The sequence below is a fragment of the Bidens hawaiensis genome, unplaced genomic scaffold (genome assembly GCF_021521415.1).
Source record: "Bidens hawaiensis isolate Kalapana, Puna unplaced genomic scaffold, B.hawaiensis_p1.1 tig00002754_1, whole genome shotgun sequence".
NCBI lineage: Eukaryota > Viridiplantae > Streptophyta > Magnoliopsida > Asterales > Asteraceae > Bidens > Bidens hawaiensis.
In genome coordinates, this window is record NW_027491148.1 from 2,545,786 (window position 1) to 2,566,780 (window position 20,995).

At 36.5% G+C, this 20,995-nt stretch overlaps 1 protein-coding gene and 1 pseudogene across 2 annotated transcripts; one reads left to right on the forward strand and one right to left on the reverse strand.

The window, feature by feature from the left end:
* Positions 1-2,504: 2,504 nt before the first annotated feature.
* On the forward strand, positions 2,505-5,185 carry LOC143620968 (mannose-P-dolichol utilization defect 1 protein homolog 2-like). Its single transcript, XM_077092521.1, has 8 exons — positions 2,505-2,648; positions 3,014-3,167; positions 3,272-3,344; positions 4,205-4,271; positions 4,401-4,460; positions 4,731-4,791; positions 4,889-4,930; positions 5,020-5,185. Exons 1-8 carry the CDS (start codon positions 2,505-2,507, stop codon positions 5,118-5,120), a joined length of 702 nt encoding a protein of 233 aa, XP_076948636.1. The 3' UTR covers positions 5,121-5,185.
* Positions 5,186-5,745: 560 nt separating this feature from the next.
* On the reverse strand, positions 5,746-7,912 carry LOC143620969 (F-box protein SKIP2-like; annotated as a pseudogene). Its single transcript, XR_013151429.1, has 2 exons — positions 6,637-7,912; positions 5,746-5,847 (listed from the first exon to the last, which is right to left on the reverse strand). The product of XR_013151429.1 is annotated as an F-box protein SKIP2-like (transcript).
* Between the last annotated feature and the right edge of the window lie 13,083 nt (positions 7,913-20,995).

A 20,995-nucleotide genomic window follows, 5' to 3' on the forward strand; every position in this document is an offset into this window, starting at 1 on the left:
GACTTTCCTTATTTGTTAAAAAACCGAATTAATAAGTTATAACTTAAATAAATTTCCGAACGATTTAAGTATTTGACCATTCATATTAAATCGTTTTTTACCATTCATATTAGTTTACATTTTTAGATTTATACAAATTTAAGAATCCAATTATGGCACTTTATAAAGTTTGACATTCCTTATTTAAAAAAAACCCCGAATGAACAACTCTTTTTTATGTTTTTAATTTTTTCCATTTTTATAAACTCATTCCTTAATTTGTGGTTTGACCGAAATAATAGCCTAATTATCCAATTATTACAATTTATATCTTTTGACTAATTATCCAATTATTACAATTTATATCTTTTGACTTTCCTTATTTGTTAAAAAAACCGAATGAATAAGTTATAACTTAAATAAATTTTCGAGTCTTACTTGCAACAAGGTTTAAGTATCCTATTAATACAATTTATTGAGTTTGACTATCCTTATTTGTTTAAATAACTAATAATGATAGTTAAATTCAATAAATTGTATTAATGATTTTAATACAATTTAATTAACATATTTAAACTCCTTTTAAATTCGTAATTTGACTAATCTTTCAACAAAGTTTTAAAGGTTTTAATACTCTCCATAATTTTAAACTCATTTCAAAATCTTTCTATAATTTTTTGAAGTTTTCAAATTAACCAATTTGATTTTTATTTTTGTAATTATTTCTAAATTAATTAGTCATATTTTTTCAGCTTTAATTGTTTTCAAAGTCCACATAAAATTTTTTAATATCAAAGTTATTTGAGAATTCATTTATTGTAAAACGTTTTTAAGTTTTGCAAATTTAACAAAATATTAATGTCAGTGATTTAAAAGTTTGTTGCAAGATTGGTCAAAAGTCAAAAACAATTTTATAATTTTTTGAAGTTGACTAATTCTAATTTTTTATATTTTGTAACTATTTTGAAAATATTTCAAAACAGGTTGTTAAATATTGAAAATATTTTGAAAGTATTTAAAGATTTGTTAGTTATAAAATGATAGCCAAAAAAGGTTTTTATTGATATATCTTTTTGGTTTAATAGTTTAAGTTAGAATGATGTTTTATGTTGTCATTTTACTTTGTTTGTTGTTATATGTTATTTTGTTTTAATAAAAACAACAATTTAATAAAAACAACTTTATTAATGTTCAAATGTTACTCATTATTAAATATGTTGTTATGGTCTATTTAATTTGGATGCTATTGTTTTAATATATTTTCAGGTGGTGAAGTAAATTGAGTTTATTTTGATAGAATGTTTGAAGAAGTTGATGGTGGTTTAATATGAAAGAACATGTTTATGTATTTTGTTGATGTTTTTTGGTTGTTCGATGTAAATTAACTAATTGTAACTTTTAACTTTTAATATCTAGATAACGTAAATGGTTAACGTTTTGGTCCGAAAGTTTGAATAAATCTTGTGTTGCATAAATTTTTTGTTTAAATTTATAATGTTTGTTGACATGTTTTTCCACCCGTATGTAACACAGGCTATACCCTAGTTATACCATTATAACAACACAATAATAAAAATATGAAAATAACATCATACAACTACGTTGTACTTTGCATGCTTAAATGGACATAAATATCTTTCACTCAGAATACCAACGATATACATCGCATTCTAATCGCTTCATACTCTTCTTACGTTTTTCTTTAAGGTTTTTTTGGGACAAAAACAAAGCTAACATTTAGGCCTGTAAATAAACCGAACGTTTGGTGAACTGTTCATGAACCATTCGACGGGAAGTTCGTTATTTATTAAACAAACAAGCATGAACAAAAAGAATTGTGTTTGTTTAATTAAACGAACGAGCATGAACACCTGTTATGTTTGTTTATTTATGTTCGTTTATGTCTGTTTATTTATGTTAATTTATATGTTAATTGAATATAATTAAATATTAGCTGGACGAGTCTTCTACTTAAAGATTTTATATTGTTTTCATTTATGTTCGTTTATGTTTGTTTGTGTTCATTTACATTTGTTCATATATGTGCGCTTATCTTATTCAGTTATGTTCATTTAGATTTTAAACATATGAACGCAAACGCCCATTTTTTTTAAATAACCAGACATGAACATAAAAATTTGTTCGGTTAAGTGTTTGTGTTCTTTTAAAGCTAAATGAACTAACACGAACCTGCCTTTGTTCGTGTTCGTTCGATTCGTTTACAGAATTTCATTATTCACATTGATGAATACATCGGTTTCAATCTTTAGGCTCAAGCGAATATATTGGTGTTTGTGAACACATTTATTTCCTTAATTAACGAACACGGACATAAAATCTCGTTCGGTAAACTACCGGTGCACCCATTATTTCCCTAACAAACAAACAAAAACAAAAGATGGTAAACAAAACTTGTTGGTGTTGGTTCGGTTAATAATCTTCATTTGGGCTTCAGATATTGGCCCCCACAGTTGTGACAAAGAAAGCCATCGGAGACAAGCCATCTTTCTTTCTGCAACTGAGAAATGGTTGGAATGGAGTTCCTGGGGATGGATTTCACCTGCGTTTTGGGATCATTGTCCCCTGAGAAAGACTGTTTGCTTCCCCTCATCTCCAAGCTCTTAGGGTACGCCATCGTCGCCGCCTCGACCACCGTCAAACTCCCACAGGTTCAATAACCACTTTTATTCATGTAATCTAGGGTTTTACGATCTCAATTGATCATCCTTAGGTCTCAATTTGTACATTTCTAGGTTCAATTAGCTTAGGTTTTACTGTTTCATTGTGAATTTTCAAGTATAATATTCTGCAAGTTATTCCCAATCTGATCTAATGTAATTCAAGTATTTTTTTGATTGGTGTATTTTGACTTTTGAGTTAGTCAACTGTTTCATCAATTTAATAACGATGACAAGTACCAATTAACTAAGGATGACATAAAATTATGAGACCTTATGTGGTTTTTTAATTATCACATAATCACGCGTATTTATAAGCATTGATTTGAATCTAAGTTTTAGTCTTTAATTTTCAGATCATGAAAATCATACAACATAAAAGTGTGAGAGGTCTTAGTGTTATGGCTTTTGAAATGGAAGTAGTTGGTTACACCATTGCCTTGGCATATTGTCTGCATAAAGGCCTTCCGTTTTCAGCTTATGGAGAGTTGGCATTTCTTCTTATCCAAGGTATCTTCAGCTCAAAATCACCACTTTTTTTGGATGTCTTGTAGTAGAAGAAACCCAACACAAGATGTTTATTGTGAGAGCTCAATGTTTTGTTGTTGTTGCAGCTATAATTTTGGTTGCAACCATCCATTATTTCTCTCCGCGTGTGGGCAACTCTACTTGGGTCCGTGCGTTGCTGTATCCTACATTGACTCTTTTTTTTTTTGTTTTTTTGTTTGTGATAATTGTGAGAGATTGTTAGGGAAAACTCAGGGGCCCCACCAATACTCTGCTAACCTGTGAGAGTGGCCTTCAAGGGATTAAGGCAGGAACAAGTGAAACTGGATTCACGCTTGAGACCTCTGCTAGAGGAGAATCAGACTTACAATTGAGTAGGGGTGTGTGTGGGGGTTAGTTATTGAAAACCATTCGGTTTTGGTTTTTTAGGGTTCGGTTTTTTGTATATAGGCTTGATATTTTTGTACTGGAAAAAAATTGGCAGAAAAAAAATGAATTTTGGCATAAAACTATTGGCTTATATCTCTTTGTAAATTAATGATTAATTAATTATTATATATCTGAGCTAAAATATTTGGGTTATACAACTTATTAAATTCTTATAAATTACTCAACATTCAAAATAAAAAAAATGGAAATTTACAAATTCGGTTCTGTTTTTTCGGTATTTAATTAGATTCCAAACCAAAATTGAACCGAAAATTTGGTGTTTACAAAAACATAAAACTAAAATGCTGGCTTTTGTTTGGGTTTGGTTTTGTTCGTTTAGGCTTCAGTTTTTTTCGTTTTCATGCACACCACTTCCATGTAGTCCCTTGAAGGCTTCTATGTGAATTCTTCTTTTTGGTAATCATGAGAACCCGTTAGGGAAAACTCATGGGACCTACCAATACTTTGCTAACGAGTCAGTGTGAGACCATGTGGCCTTCAAGGTTAAGGTAGGAAACAAGTGGAAGCTAGATTCAAACCTGAGACCTCTTTTAAGAGGGGAATAAAAACATGCATATGTATATAAACTGCATTCTTTAATCATATTACAGATATTATGGCCTAGCGCCGACAATTTTAGCTGGGAAAATTGATCCCCTTCTTTTTGAAGCTCTATATGTAAGTGGAAAACTACGCTATTTTGGCCCGATTTATTTTCATCAATGTTTGACTACTTTCTCGGTCTCGGTCTTCTTTCATCTTAATTTTGAATTTGCTAAACTGTGTTGAAGAAATTGCTTGTTTCAGGCATCCCAGCATGCGATATTTTTCTTTGCTAGGGTCCCACAGATTTATGAAAACTTTAAAGTAAGTTACTACTTTCCTTAACTATAATTTTGTAATTTTTGTTGATCCCTGCTTGTTGATACAAATAGATTTATGTCTTTATATTATCATGTAATGTATAGGGGCATTCTTGTAATTTGTCTATATCATTAAGTGGGAAATTTGACAATATTGTAAAGTCTGTTGTTTCTTTTTTTTTTTCCGGAAGAAATGTTATATGTATTGTTTCTATTAAATGATGTGATATTTTGTGAATGACTGTTTTATGACGAATGTGTTATTGTTGAGCAGAACAGAAGCACAGGGGAACTTAGCTTCATTACCTCGTTTATGAATTCTCTTGGCTCTATAGGTGCGTTTAGTTTTTGTTTCCACTTAATTATGTGTAACTATTGATATTATAGGTTACAATTTAAATCTATTTATGATGTTTTTATGCTATTTTACAGTAAGAGTTTTTACAAGCCTACAAGAAAAAGCTCCAACAAGTGGTATGCTTCTTTATATTAATATTTTTTTCACAAAATTAAAATATCTTCATTTTCTGCCTATTGATATAAACCCTTAATTTTGTTTAAAGTTGTTATGGGTTCGGTTGTTGGGATACTGACAAACGGGGCAATCTTGAGCCAAATCATCATATACAGCAAACCAGCAAAGAAGGAGAAGAAGAAAGATTAGAAGATCAAAAAATGTGACCATCTTTATATCCAAATTTCCTCTAAAAAACTGTAACCGTTTGCATACAAAATCTCTTTGTTTTGATACAACAGTGTTTATTATTGTTATTAGTTTCGTGTTGAAGTGATTCTTTCAAGATTCTTTGACATGATATATGCGGTGTTTAGTTTTGCTTATTTAAGTGTTTGGATAAACAGCTGATGCATATGAACCCCAGACAAACCATATGTAAACAAAGTGAACCTTCAGCAAACCATTCACGAAGTTTATCCATGAGGCCTTTTTTTGACATTTGTCTATTGTTAAACGAGCGAAGATGAGCAAGACATTTTATTCGATAAATTAGTTGAACGAACATGAACAGATGTTACCCTCGTTCAGATGTGTTGTCAATGTTTGGTGATGTGTTCATTTGTTTACGTTCGTAAATGTTTGTTCGTTCGTATTCATGTTCGTTTATGAATTAATGAACTAACACGAACATAATCATTTCCTTAACAAACATAAATTATGTCAGTTATCGTTTCGTGAACCGTTTGTTTGTCCATATAAAAAGCTTAATGATCAAACTTGAACAATGCCTTGTTCACTGAAGTACCAAGAATACATAATATATACTTTATAATTATAATGTAGATACAAAGACAATCAAACTCTCAATTACACAAACAATTTCACATAGATTTCACACCTTTGAAGCTTGAACACTACCAAACCCTAATCTTGCCTTAAATGACCGTTAACGATTTTGGTTCGGTCGTCATAAGTTCGGTTGTTGGGATATTGACAGATAGTGCAATCTTGAGCCAAATTATCATATACAGCAAACCATCAAAGAAAGGGAAGAAGAAAGATTAGAAGATCAACAATGTGACCATCTTTATATGCAAATTTCTTCTAAAAACCGTAAAGGTTTGCATTCAAAATCTCCCTTTGGTTTGATACAATAGTGTTTGTTATCTTTCTAAGAGTCTTTGACATGATATATGCGTTGTTTAGTGTTGCTTATTAAAATGTTTGGATGAACAGTAGATGCGAATGAACCAAATACAACCATATTTAAAGAAAGTGAGCCTTCAGCGAACAAACTTTTCGACAGGAAGTTTTTTTACATTTGTTTATTATAATGGGCGAAGATGAACAAGACAATTTATTTGATAGCTTAATTGAACGAACATGAATATAGATGTCACGTCTGTTCAAATGTGTTCATGAATGTCCGGTAATGCGTCCGTTTATGTTCGTCCATTTACTTAGTTTAAGTTTGCAAATGAACGTTTATTCGCATACGTTTGTTTGTGTTCATTATGAAATTAACAACGAACAAACACGAACATAATCATATCCTTAACGAACACAGTATTTCGTCGGCAGTCGGTTCGTTTACAGCCCTAATTTCACAGAACTACCAACAATACAGTATGTACATAAGTTGTAAATACCAAGACAATCAAACTGAATTACACAAACAATTTCACACCTTAGAACCTTGAACACCCTCAAACCCTAATCTTGCCCTGAATTATCTTGATCAACCGGTAACACCGCTAGAACCCGAGAATCATTACCAACATTCTCACTTGCATCAAGATTATCCGTTAACGATTCTCGGTTCGCCATCAACCAACTGACACCCTCATAACTCACACCCTTACACTTCTTCACCTTCGCCTTCACCAAATTGGGACACCCAAGCGCCAAAGCCCCAACACCATGATCAGACACATTACAACTCTTAATACACAACTTCCTCAACGCCACACATTTAGCAGCAATACACACAATCTCACTATCCCCAACCGCGTCACTCCCACACAACGCCAATCGTTCCAGCTTCCGACACCTTTCACACAACAAACCCAACCCATAACAGGTAACATCAACAGCAATAAGCACAAGCTCTTGAAGATTAACACAATTCTTCGCCAGGCTAATCAAGCCTTGGTCACCAATCCGCTTCGTCTTCCACCCGTCTATATGAATCTTCCTCAACAGCCTACAACCCTCAGCTACGTACATGACCCCCAAATCCGAGCAATCGAGCGTTTTCAAGAGATGCAGAATCTGCAAATTCGGACACTTGGAAAGCGCTTCGAGGCCTAAATCGGAAACCTGCAACCTCTCTAAATGGATCTCAGCCAATCCGTGAACATAACTAGCAACAGTTTCCAAAAACTTATCATAATCACCATAACACCTAACAATCCTTAGGGTTCTAAGCTTTTGGCATCCGATTATCAACGGCTGGAAACGCTGTCCGTTGTACAGATCCTTTAGGCTAATCATCTTCAGAGACGCCGCCGCGGCACCTGGCTTGATCTCATCCGTAAAATCTCCGACCAGCCGTTTCACCGATAAATCTTGGAGAGATTGGCAGTTACCCAGCACGGCGTTGATCCCTTCGGCGCCAAAACTACAGGATCCGAATGAAATCTTGTTCAATTTGTTGCAGTTGTTTGTAAACCTTCGGATGCCGGAGTCGGTTAGGTCCCGGCATGATCGGAGCTTGACTAGGGTGAGGCTTTGGCAGAACCGGGAGATTAGGATGAGATCTCCGTCGTTGATGCTCGGCGATCTACGGTCGCATTTGAGCGAGAGTTTCGTGACGGCGTCGAAGCGAGAGAATATGGATTTGACGAGGGGGTTGAGGTCCGATTGGGCGTTTAACGAGAGCCTGTGACGGGACTGGCCTTCGATCATGAGCCAGTACCGGCAAACATCGGTTGCGGTCGGCGGGACGCAGGAACTGCTAAACAGGCGTCTGGGAGATCGGATATCGCAACGCCAGACATCTGCTGTTTGGTTGTTATTACTTATATTTCTTTTTCAGCGATGGACTTGATTCAAGCATGGACTTTTATTTGGTTCTAGAATCGTTATTATTTTTTTAGAATAAATCAAATTTGATTCGTGTTAAATTGGTATTCACCGTATAAATTTACAAAATCAGTAATGTAAGATCAAATTAATGAATAGACATCATCTTTAATACTATCGATTCGAAGATCCAAAGATTGTCATGTAAGAATCCAACGATTGAATCCTATCATCGACTAGATGCAAATCAAACAAGAGAACCATCTAAAACATGCAATTTTTGACACATGTTACAAGAAAATTATTATTTTAGGGGGAGAGTGGGCGTTCGCGTTAAACCCAAATTGGGTACCAACGACGTCGCCGTGGGTTTAATACCCATTTCGGCATGCCCAAATGTTGTTAAAAAACCCGATTTTGAGATATGACCGTGGCCATATTCTTTACCATTGGGCATTGGAACAAAAATGAAAATCGCAAATCTTTTGTACCGGTGCTGGTACTGAAATCTTTGGTTCGGTAATGGTATGGGGACCGTACCGGTATTGAAGGTAAATTAATCAGGAAATACCGGTACCGGTACCGATACCGAAACTCAAATCTTTGGTGCCAATCCGGTACCAGTACCGAATTTGCTCATCCCTAGCCGAGGTGGCTTTTTTTCAATTAACCTGGCATGCTGACTTGGAAATTACTTTTTTTAGCAGGGTTATATTTTTATCATAATTAAACATCAGTTGAGCAACATTGCAGGGTGTAAACACTAAATTACACAATCTCTTAAATCCCATCACAAGTCCCCAAAATCAAGCAATAAGTTCTCTAATTCTTCTTCATCATATAAAATACATCATCAATATACGAAACCCTAAGCTCTAACGAGTTCCAATCGTTTATACTTCTCATCCGACAAAAAACCCTAATAAGAGAATATGGTGGCGACAAGTTTCATGCAATACTCATAGGGGAGAGATGGTTTTAGGGACGTGTTGGAAGTGGTGCCAGTTAGTTATCGGAGATTATGGTCCTTTCGATTGTATAGGCTTTCAATTACTTTGACGAGAATGGAGTTAGGAATATTTCATTCCTTGAAATGCGAAACAGGTTTTAGTTGTCTGCGAGGAAGCAGAAATTGTTTGAGGCCGTCGGATGCATACGGAGATGGAGTGTTAGGGTTGGGTATTTTGAGAAGATGACAAAGGAAGGTGAGGAGAAGGAATTTAGAGGGGCGTTCGCGATGTATTCCGTGAAATCAACGAGGGATCGACCACCATGAACGACTGTATGACAATGATTGGATGTTTGATGTAAATGACGATAGGTGCTGGGATTTGAAGAACTAATTCAGATCCAAGTGACTAATTCCACTCTATGCTATAGTTATTTGATTTGGAATTGATTAGTTATAGGTAGCTGGTTATTGCATGCTGGTAGTGGTGGAGATGACCAGCGGGTGATGGTGTTATGTGTGAAAAAGAAAGATGAGATGGTGAGTGGGCCCACAAGTGTTTAAAAATCTGCCATATAGGCGTGCCACGTCATTGAAAAATGATACATCAGCAAAAAACTAATGTCGTTAGTCTTCAATTAGTAAGGGAGTGACAAAAACAAATAGGATGAAAGTTGAGAGTGGTGGGTAAGAAATCAAAAGTTGAGAGTGGTATTAACCAACAGGTGAAAGTTGGGAGTATTAAAAACCAATATCCCTTTAACATTCAACCATTTACTACTTTACCTACACAACTCAAAATACACACCTATGTCTACATATTCTATACCAATCTTCAATCACAATCAACCAACAAAAATATCAGGGAAAGCTCAGACAATCAGTCAACCAAAAAATCATCCACATCCCAGGGGGTTACGAACACAAGAGGAGCCGGTAGAGGATGCGGTTCCAATGTGTGAGCCGGTTTGAACGCTAGGGGGTCCCGTGGAGGAAATGGTTCCAATATGCTAGCCAGTTCGAGCCCGAGTTTCCAAGGGTATACACCACAACTATTTTATACACAGCAACAACCTAGTTCTCATCTTCAACTTCCCCATTATTTCACATACACACACAGGCCTAATCTTGTTGCATCATGTCGGTATGAATACTCAATGGGGGATCAAGATACGTTCGAATTGTTTGAGTATCATAGCCTAACTCCACGGTCCTCACGTGACATTTCGGAATGCCCACTCCCTCTGTATAAATATCTTGACTACAAACATGCTCTTAGTATTTTAGTCTTATGAGGAACACGAATATAGTAAGGGTGTAAACAAGCCGAGCGCAAGCTCAACTAGGCTCGATGTCGGCTTGTGAGTAGATTTTTAGGGCTTGGATCGGCTCGGCTCGCTTACTATTTATCAATTATTTCATTATATAATTTTTTTGAATGACAAATTCTATAAAAAAACACTAGCGGGAAACTAGCAAAAACCCCAAGACAAACAACCAATGAAGCCAAAAACCGGAAAGAAAAACACCAAACAAACTATTAAAAAACCAAAATTACACAAGATCAACGTAGGGTTTAAAACCCTTCTTATTCATAGTCTTGCAAACAAGTTCTCTTATGCCACCGAGATTCATCCCCAAGTCACGAGCCAACCTTAACATCAACCTCCTCCTTTGTATTGTCACAGGCCGTATACCAATCCCTAACAACATCTTGTGACTCATCAAGCCCTTCCTTGCTTAGCACATCATCCCAGAGATGCTATTCGAGCATACGATTATCAATAATCTCCTCCACCGCCATAGCATCCGGCTTGTTAATTTTGACATTTTCAGCCACCAATTTATTGTATTTAACACTAGCACTAAAGTTCATTACCGAAAAAGACGGCGGTTCCTTAGCAACCGGATTATGTTATTTTGGCCAATTGGCCCCTGAACATCCGAGAATAGTAAAACCCTGTCTTACTCTTGTTAGCATCACCCGCGTTACCACTCGTACTCGAATTTTTATCCTTACTTGGAGTTTCTCATTATTACTTTTCACCAATGATCTATTACCTGTAGTGCTGCCACGAACATCAGGGCCAACACCTTTTGATACCCAAATTGGGTACCAACGACGTCGCCGTGGGTTTAATACCCATTTCGGCATGCCCAAATGTTGTTAAAAAACCCGATTTTGAGATATGACCGTGGCCATATTCTTTACCATTGGGCATTGGAACAAAAATGAAAATCGCAAATCTTTTGTACCGGTGCTGGTACTGTAATCTTCGGTTCGGTAATGGTATGGGGACCGTACCGGTATTGAAGGTAAATTAATCAGGAAATATCGGTACCGGTACCGATACCGAAACTCAAATCTTTGGTGCCAATCCGGTACCAGTACCGAATTTGCTCATCCCTAGCCGAGGTGGCTTTTTTTCAATTAACCTGGCATGCTGACTTGGAAATTACTTTTTTTAGCAGGGTTATATTTTTATCATAATTAAACATCAGTTGAGCAACATTGCAGGGTGTAAACACTAAATTACACAATCTCTTAAATCCCATCACAAGTCCCCAAAATCAAGCAATAAGTTCTCTAATTCTTCTTCATCATATAAAATACATCATCAATATACGAAACCCTAAGCTCTAACGAGTTCCAATCGTTTATACTTCTCATCCGACAAAAAACCCTAATAAGAGAATATGGTGGCGACAAGTTTCATGCAATACTCACAGGGGAGAGATGGTTTTAGGGACGTGTTGGAAGTGGTGCCAGTTAGTTATCGGAGATTATGGTGCTTTCGATTGTATAGGCTTTCAATTACTTTGACGAGAATGGAGTTAGGAATATTTCATTCCTTGAAATGCGAAACAGGTTTTAGTTGTCTGCGAGGAAGCAGAAATTGTTTGAGGCCGTCGGATGCATACGGAGATGGAGTGTTAGGGTTGGGTATTTTGAGAAGATGACAAAGGAAGGTGAGGAGAAGGAATTTAGAGGGGCGTTCGCGATGTATTCCGTGAAATCAACGAGGGATCGACCACCCTGAACGACTGTATGACAATGATTGGATGTTTGATGTAAATGACGATAGGTGCTGGGATTTGAAGAACTAATTCAGATCCAAGTGACTAATTCCACTCTATGCTATAGTTATTTGATTTGGAATTGATTAGTTATAGGTAGCTGGTTATTGCATGCTGGTAGTGGTGGAGATGACCAGCAGGTGATGGTGTTATGTGTGAAAAAGAAAGATGAGATGGTGAGTGGGCCCACAAGTGTTTAAAAATCTGCCATATAGGCGTGCCACGTCATTGAAAAATGATACATCAGCAAAAAACTAATGTCGTTAGTCTTCAATTAGTAAGGGAGTGACAAAAACAAATAGGATGAAAGTTGAGAGTGGTGGGTAAGAAATCAAAAGTTGAGAGTGGTATTAACCAACAGGTGAAAGTTGGGAGTATTAAAAACCAATATCCCTTTAACATTCAACCATTTACTACTTTACCTACACAACTCAAAATACACACCTATGTCTACATATTCTATACCAATCTTCAATCACAATCAACCAACAAAAATATCAGGGAAAGCTCAGACAATCAGTCAACCAAAAAATCATCCACATCCCAGGGGGTTACGAACACAAGAGGAGCCGGTAGAGGATGCGGTTCCAATGTGTGAGCCGGTTTGAACGCTAGGGGGTCCCGTGGAGGAAATGGTTCCAATATGCTAGCCAGTTCGAGCCCGAGTTTCCAAGGGTATACACCACAACTATTTTATACACAGCAACAACCTAGTTCTCATCTTCAACTTCCCCATTATTTCACATACACACACATGCCTAATCTTGTTGCATCATGTCGGTATGAATACTCAATGGGGGATCAAGATATGTTCGAATTGTTTGAGTATCATAGCCTAACTCCACGGTCCTCACGTGACATTTCGGAATGCCCACTCCCTCTGTATAAATATCTTGACTACAAACATGCTCTTAGTATTTTAGTCTTATGAGGAACACGAATATAGTAAGGGTGTAAACAAGCCGAGCGCAAGCTCAACTAGGCTCGATGTCGGCTTGTGAGTAGATTTTTAGGGCTTGGATCGGCTCGGCTCGCTTACTATTTATCAATTATTTCATTATATAATTTTTTTGAATGACAAATTCTATAAAAAAACACTAGCGGGAAACTAGCAAAAACCCCAAGACAAACAACCAATGAAGCCAAAAACCGGAAAGAAAAACACCAAACAAACTATTAAAAAACCAAAATTACACAAGATCAACGTAGGGTTTAAAACCCTTCTTATTCATAGTCTTGCAAACAAGTTCTCTTATGCCACCGAGATTCATCCCCAAGTCACGAGCCAACCTTAACATCAACCTCCTCCTTTGTATTGTCACAGGCCGTATACCAATCCCTAACAACATCTTGTGACTCATCAAGCCCTTCCTTGCTTAGCACATCATCCCAGAGATGCTATTCGAGCATACGATTATCAATAATCTCCTCCACCGCCATAGCATCCGGCTTGTTAATTTTGACATTTTCAGCCACCAATTTATTGTATTTAACACTAGCACTAAAGTTCATTACCGAAAAAGACGGCGGTTCCTTAGCAACCGGATTATGTTATTTTGGCCAATTGGCCCCTGAACATCCGAGAATAGTAAAACCCTGTCTTACTCTTGTTAGCATCACCCGCGTTACCACTCGTACTCGAATTTTTATCCTTACTTGGAGTTTCTCATTATTACTTTTCACCAATGATCTATTACCTGTAGTGCTGCCACGAACATCAGGGCCAACACCTTTTGATACCCAAATTGGGTACCAACGACGTCGCCGTGGGTTTAATACCCATTTCGGCATGCCCAAATGTTGTTAAAAAACCCGATTTTGAGATATGACCGTGGCCATATTCTTTACCATTGGGCATTGGAACAAAAATGAAAATCGCAAATCTTTTGTACCGGTGCTGGTACTGTAATCTTCGGTTCGGTAATGGTATGGGGACCGTACCGGTATTGAAGGTAAATTAATCAGGAAATATCGGTACCGGTACCGATACCGAAACTCAAATCTTTGGTGCCAATCCGGTACCAGTACCGAATTTGCTCATCCCTAGCCGAGGTGGCTTTTTTTCAATTAACCTGGCATGCTGACTTGGAAATTACTTTTTTTAGCAGGGTTATATTTTTATCATAATTAAACATCAGTTGAGCAACATTGCAGGGTGTAAACACTAAATTACACAATCTCTTAAATCCCATCACAAGTCCCCAAAATCAAGCAATAAGTTCTCTAATTCTTCTTCATCATATAAAATACATCATCAATATACGAAACCCTAAGCTCTAACGAGTTCCAATCGTTTATACTTCTCATCCGACAAAAAACCCTAATAAGAGAATATGGTGGCGACAAGTTTCATGCAATACTCACAGGGGAGAGATGGTTTTAGGGACGTGTTGGAAGTGGTGCCAGTTAGTTATCGGAGATTATGGTGCTTTCGATTGTATAGGCTTTCAATTACTTTGACGAGAATGGAGTTAGGAATATTTCATTCCTTGAAATGCGAAACAGGTTTTAGTTGTCTGCGAGGAAGCAGAAATTGTTTGAGGCCGTCGGATGCATACGGAGATGGAGTGTTAGGGTTGGGTATTTTGAGAAGATGACAAAGGAAGGTGAGGAGAAGGAATTTAGAGGGGCGTTCGCGATGTATTCCGTGAAATCAACGAGGGATCGACCACCCTGAACGACTGTATGACAATGATTGGATGTTTGATGTAAATGACGATAGGTGCTGGGATTTGAAGAACTAATTCAGATCCAAGTGACTAATTCCACTCTATGCTATAGTTATTTGATTTGGAATTGATTAGTTATAGGTAGCTGGTTATTGCATGCTGGTAGTGGTGGAGATGACCAGCAGGTGATGGTGTTATGTGTGAAAAAGAAAGATGAGATGGTGAGTGGGCCCACAAGTGTTTAAAAATCTGCCATATAGGCGTGCCACGTCATTGAAAAATGATACATCAGCAAAAAACTAATGTCGTTAGTCTTCAATTAGTAAGGGAGTGACAAAAACAAATAGGATGAAAGTTGAGAGTGGTGGGTAAGAAATCAAAAGTTGAGAGTGGTATTAACCAACAGGTGAAAGTTGGGAGTATTAAAAACCAATATCCCTTTAACATTCAACCATTTACTACTTTACCTACACAACTCAAAATACACACCTATGTCTACATATTCTATACCAATCTTCAATCACAATCAACTAACAAAAATATCAGGGAAAGCTCAGACAATCAGTCAACCAAAAAATCATCCACATCCCAGGGGGTTACGAACACAAGAGGAGCCGGTAGAGGATGCGGTTCCAATGTGTGAGCCGGTTTGAACGCTAGGGGGTCCCGTGGAGGAAATGGTTCCAATATGCTAGCCAGTTCGAGCCCGAGTTTCCAAGGGTATACACCACAACTATTTTATACACAGCAACAACCTAGTTCTCATCTTCAACTTCCCCATTATTTCACATACACACACATGCCTAATCTTGTTGCATCATGTCGGTATGAATACTCAATGGGGGATCAAGATATGTTCGAATTGTTTGAGTATCATAGCCTAACTCCACGGTCCTCACGTGACATTTCGGAATGCCCACTCCCTCTGTATAAATATCTTGACTACAAACATGCTCTTAGTATTTTAGTCTTATGAGGAACACGAATATAGTAAGGGTGTAAACAAGCCGAGCGCAAGCTCAACTAGGCTCGATGTCGGCTTGTGAGTAGATTTTTAGGGCTTGGATCGGCTCGGCTCGCTTACTATTTATCAATTATTTCATTATATAATTTTTTTGAATGACAAAATCTATAAAAAAACACTAGCGGGAAACTAGCAAAAACCCCAAGACAAACAACCAATGAAGCCAAAAACCGGAAAGAAAAACACCAAACAAACTATTAAAAAACCAAAATTACACAAGATCAACGTAGGGTTTAAAACCCTTCTTATTCATAGTCTTGCAAACAAGTTCTCTTATGCCACCGAGATTCATCCCCAAGTCACGAGCCAACCTTAACATCAACCTCCTCCTTTGTATTGTCACAGGCCGTATACCAATCCCTAACAACATCTTGTGACTCATCAAGCCCTTCCTTGCTTAGCACATCATCCCAGAGATGCTATTCGAGCATACGATTATCAATAATCTCCTCCACCGCCATAGCATCCGGCTTGTTAATTTTGACATTTTCAGCCACCAATTTATTGTATTTAACACTAGCACTAAAGTTCATTACCGAAAAAGACGGCGGTTCCTTAGCAACCGGATTATGTTATTTTGGCCAATTGGCCCCTGAACATCCGAGAATAGTAAAACCCTGTCTTACTCTTGTTAGCATCACCCGCGTTACCACTCGTACTCGAATTTTTATCCTTACTTGGAGTTTCTCATTATTACTTTTCACCAATGATCTATTACCTGTAGTGCTGCCACGAACATCAGGGCCAACACCTTTTGAAGCCAGATCATGCTTAGGTGGCCTGTTAGTGGTACCAATTGTTTTTTGATTCTTTCTAAAGACCGGGGTAAATCGGTCATTTTATCACCAAATGGAGATTCAACAATGATAGGTGTTTTAATTAAATGTTCTTTGGCGGCCTTGTCTGCAATCTCTTCCTCAGTACGAGGCCTTTTATTACAAAGTTTTTACGAGTCGCCAAACACACAACAAGGTATATTATTTTTATATTATAATTTTATGTATAATAAATATATATTATTTAGTTGTTTTTATTTAATTTTCGTAGCAGTATATATCTTAAATAATAATTATTAAATATATATTTTAAAAGATTATATAACTGACAGACTCGATTAGGCTCGCGAGATAGCTCAATCTTAATAGGTGAAGCTCGGGCTCGGGTTCATTTATTAATCGAGCTTACTTTTAGTCTTGAGCTCGAGATCGATCTAGCTCGATCGAGTAGCTCGCGAGCAAATTGGCTTCTTTGCACCCCTGAAATATAGTGGGAACGATCATTGTCATATTCCTCGAGTCACCACTTTCTAGCTAATGTTATTGATTGCAACATATAGGTGTTTAGTTACTATATTTTTATTTCTACATTGTTTTCATTAGAAATCATCAAAGCGAAATCTTTACACATTTCCAATGTTTAGTTATGATTCTTTACCTAATTCCAATTTTGGTACATTTGTAGACATTTCAGAATAATTTCATCCCATTATTCATTATGCGAAATCGTGGTGCATATTAACATTTATTCCTAAAATTCCAACTTCAATGCGTCTGAAAAGTTGTGTATCAACTTCACATTTTCTCATCAACAAGTGCCATTCTTATAGTGTAGGATGTGTGAAATGTGCTCATCAATAACTCAACAAGTACCTATGTACTTCATCTTTAATAGATAGTAATGCACTTTTTATCTTGCATATTGATTGAAATCATTTATTCAAAATAATAACCACAACATATCTTCACTTATGTTCAATCATTTATATAATATAATGACTAAAAAATGAACATAATGTCTATCATCAAGTAGTATACTTCACTTTATGTTTCTCTACCATCAATAATCAAATTAAAATAATGTTTTCATTGATCACGACACGATGTACACTATCTATATATTGTTAGAATGGAGGTGGCGCTAACGTCGTTGGTTCTTCATAATTATTAATTACAAAACGAGCATGCATGGCATCAACTTCCCATCAGTTATTACACTTAAAGTTTCACCATTTTAATCTTTGAGTGATATGCTATTAATGTAAGATTACGTATTGATATCTATTTATTTATATGTGACAATTATAATTATATATATATATATATATATATATATATATATATATATATATATATATATATATAATATTGTTGGAAATTTTTGCACTAATAATAATTATTAGTATATGTTACTAATAAACTAATTATTAACGGGTCCAAAGAAAATTGATGAATGTGACATCGATACGCTAAAGTATGTAGTTGAGAACTTGAACATTGGTAAAAGGGAAATGGGTCTGTCCCATATTGGTAGAATTCTTGAGAGGCACCTTATTATTTTTGGTGGTTGGACCCGGTCTTGAGACACATGTCACTATGAGTGGTGAGTCATCCCGACATGTGTCGACACCAGGGTAGTATCATGGCAAATGTTGTGTGCGTGTGAGAGATATGCCGCCATGTGTCGTGTGCCTTGATGAGTCAGCGTCTAGGTGTCAAATCTTGGTGACGTGTGCTCCACAAGTCGCCATGTGTCGTGCTGACTCATCTCATACATTGCCATATATAGAAAGGTGGTGTTCAAATTTAGATGCAACCGACACACCGTCAAACTAGAACAATCACGCCTCGAGTGCACACACATCCTAACCAGCTTGTTAGCAAGCACATGAAACTAAACAACTCCATTCCGATGATACGTGTTGTCAGTTCCAACTCTCTCTTGATCCCGATCCCGATCTCTCGTTGCAAATACAGTTCGGGTGATAGGTTAATCCCGAAAGCACAGCTGTACCCTGAGAAACAGACGGGCTCGAGGAGGTAGCCCGAAATCTGTTTTAAGGGACCTCTGTTCAACAGAAATCCTCAGACACAACCGGGAACAATAGTTTGTTCAATCTTGAAGCTAGGAAATTACGGATGGCTTTTGGTGATCAAGACAGGTTCACCAAGAAAATGATGACATAAGAAGACACGACTAGGAGGTGACGCTTATGTCTCAGTAGGTTTCTGTCAACACGGTTCCGGTGCGGTTTCAACACGATGATTAACTCGACTCCGGACCGGTTTCAAGCATTAACTTTTGGAGCACAAGTCAAAGTTTTCGATATGAATCAAGACATGTATATATGTTATATTTGTTGTTATTATAGTTCATATTTGTATACACAAGAGCGATATACGCCATTTCATGTTGAGTTCATCAACATGAAAATGCACAAGTGCGTTTCGATTATTTTAAACATATGAAAGGGATATATTTTATTATTGTAAATTACTATAACAAATTTTATGGTATTTATTATAAGAGAATTAAAATAGTGATGAATTTGTTGGTACTTATGTCATTATCAATATTGTTTGAACTATAGTAGAGAATTTGTGCCAAATTTAAGCATATGTAATCGCCATACTGTTGAATGTCAATCTATGTGATTTCATTTTGACCATGATAGTTATTGTAGTGAGTACCATTTATCTTGTTTGTCATAGTGACTTGGATTATAGACTTATGTTTAAGTCTATACGAGTCAATGGTTAAGGCCTTGGAGGTTAAAGGAATAACAAGTTATAACCTTATCAAATGAGATTAAATTTGGTTTTAAGATGTTCTAAAGTGAAGTTTAGGAGCGGTAAATGAAATCAGATTATCTCGTCTAAGCTAAGAAATGAATGTTGGGAAGGCTGTGAAGAATCAGAATGATGCATCTTCTGTTCACATGCCTAAGTATTTAGTCTAAGCATGCTAGACTAGTATTTGTTAATAATGGTTCTTGACAATGACTAATTAACGTTAAACATTCATAACATACACAAGAATGACTATGTGTATAGACAAGTTAAAAGGGATTTCATTTAATCTAAGGTAACAACTTTCCAAGTTCTCCTAGATGCGACTAAGTTTTTCATGGTTTGTTTATTGCCGGGAAAAGGATTAGCTTAGACACTCGAAAGTGGTCAAAACTTACGACAAGGCGTGTGTTGCTTTATTGGTAACATCAATGAACTCACTAATACAATGTCGTGGTAGTTTTCAAATCATGAGTATCGATGTATCGTCATAAGTAAACTTAAACCAACTATGTCAAAATGCAAAAAAATTGTGGGGGATGGTAATTGAGATGATACCAGTGAGATGTTATCTCAAACCTAGGACGGAAGCAAAAAGCTTTTCTTTAATGGAGATGATTGAGATAATATCTCAAATCTGCGTTGAAAGGAAAATCTTTTCTTTATCCAGTCATTAAGTTGGATAAAAGAAAAGAAAAAGCTTACCATGGTAATCAAAAGAAAGAGATTTTCTTTATACCATCAAAAAGTTGGATGATGTTATCCAATAACACTTCAATGTGGGGGTGTCTTGCATTTGAACTTGGAATGTTTGGAAATATGGATTATTGAAAACATTTGACCTGGTGGAGTACACAATGGTCATAATGAGCTAATTTGGTGATTAGACTCAAATGCCAATTGGTTGAAATCAGAATCTAGATAGATGTTTAATATTGGCATAATGGAGATGTGTTTGCCTAAAAATGACAACTTTGTTCTTCAAAGACGGTCATTATAACATGATTCGGGGTGAATCTAGAGGTTATAGTCTTAGAAGATGATAATAGGCTTAGAAGTTAAAAACACATCATAACAACTCATCTTAATTGCACAATTATCTAGTATTGACTTGACGAAGTTATAAATAATGATTTTGGATCCAACAACCTGAGGGTTGATGAAAGATGGAGTTGTGGAATGAGACTAAAGCCCATGGAATAAAATGAGTGCAAAGGAAAACCTAACCAATGAGATTGGAGATCCCATGATCTAGATTCAACATGACAACCTAACTGCATGAACTAAGGGTGGTCAATGTGTGGCCATAACTTATGTACATAAATTACAAAGGGTGTTTGAATAAACATCCTAGTCCATTCATAACACAGTTAGTGACAAAGGGAGGCTAAGCATAACATATGGTTAATGATATAGGGATCATGATAACCATTATGCTTTTAATGATTTGAAGGTCAAATCAACTATGTGATGGTTATGATATATGGATCATGGTAACCATAATGATTTGAGGAACAAATCACCTATATGAGGGAGAAGTATGGTCACTTTGAATGGATTTGTGTGTATGTGGGGGGGGGGGGAGGGGGAATCCTAGAGCTCTCACAGAACCAGGCTAATGTTCCATGACCAAGAACGGACACAACAATGAGGGGTTAATTAGACCAGGAAGAGTGTTGTGTGAAATGTAATAATGTCTATGCCAAAAGGGAATTGGTTCAAGGACATTGCGTCTACCAACCGCTAGGAGTCTAGGTATGTATCACAAAAGA

What these genes read in the sequence shown, in the direction of transcription:
- LOC143620968 (XM_077092521.1), top strand. Translation starts at nt 2,505, where the DNA reads ATGGTTGGAATGGAGTTCCTGGGGATGGATTTCACCTGCGTTTTGGGA. An exon ending in CCACCGTCAAACTCCCACAG is followed by an intron (nt 2,649 to 3,013) that starts GTTCAATAACCA and finishes TTTAATTTTCAG; the next exon opens with ATCATGAAAATCATACAACA. An exon ending in ACTTGGGTCCGTGCGTTGCT is followed by an intron (nt 3,345 to 4,204) that starts GTATCCTACATT and finishes ATCATATTACAG; the next exon opens with ATATTATGGCCTAGCGCCGA.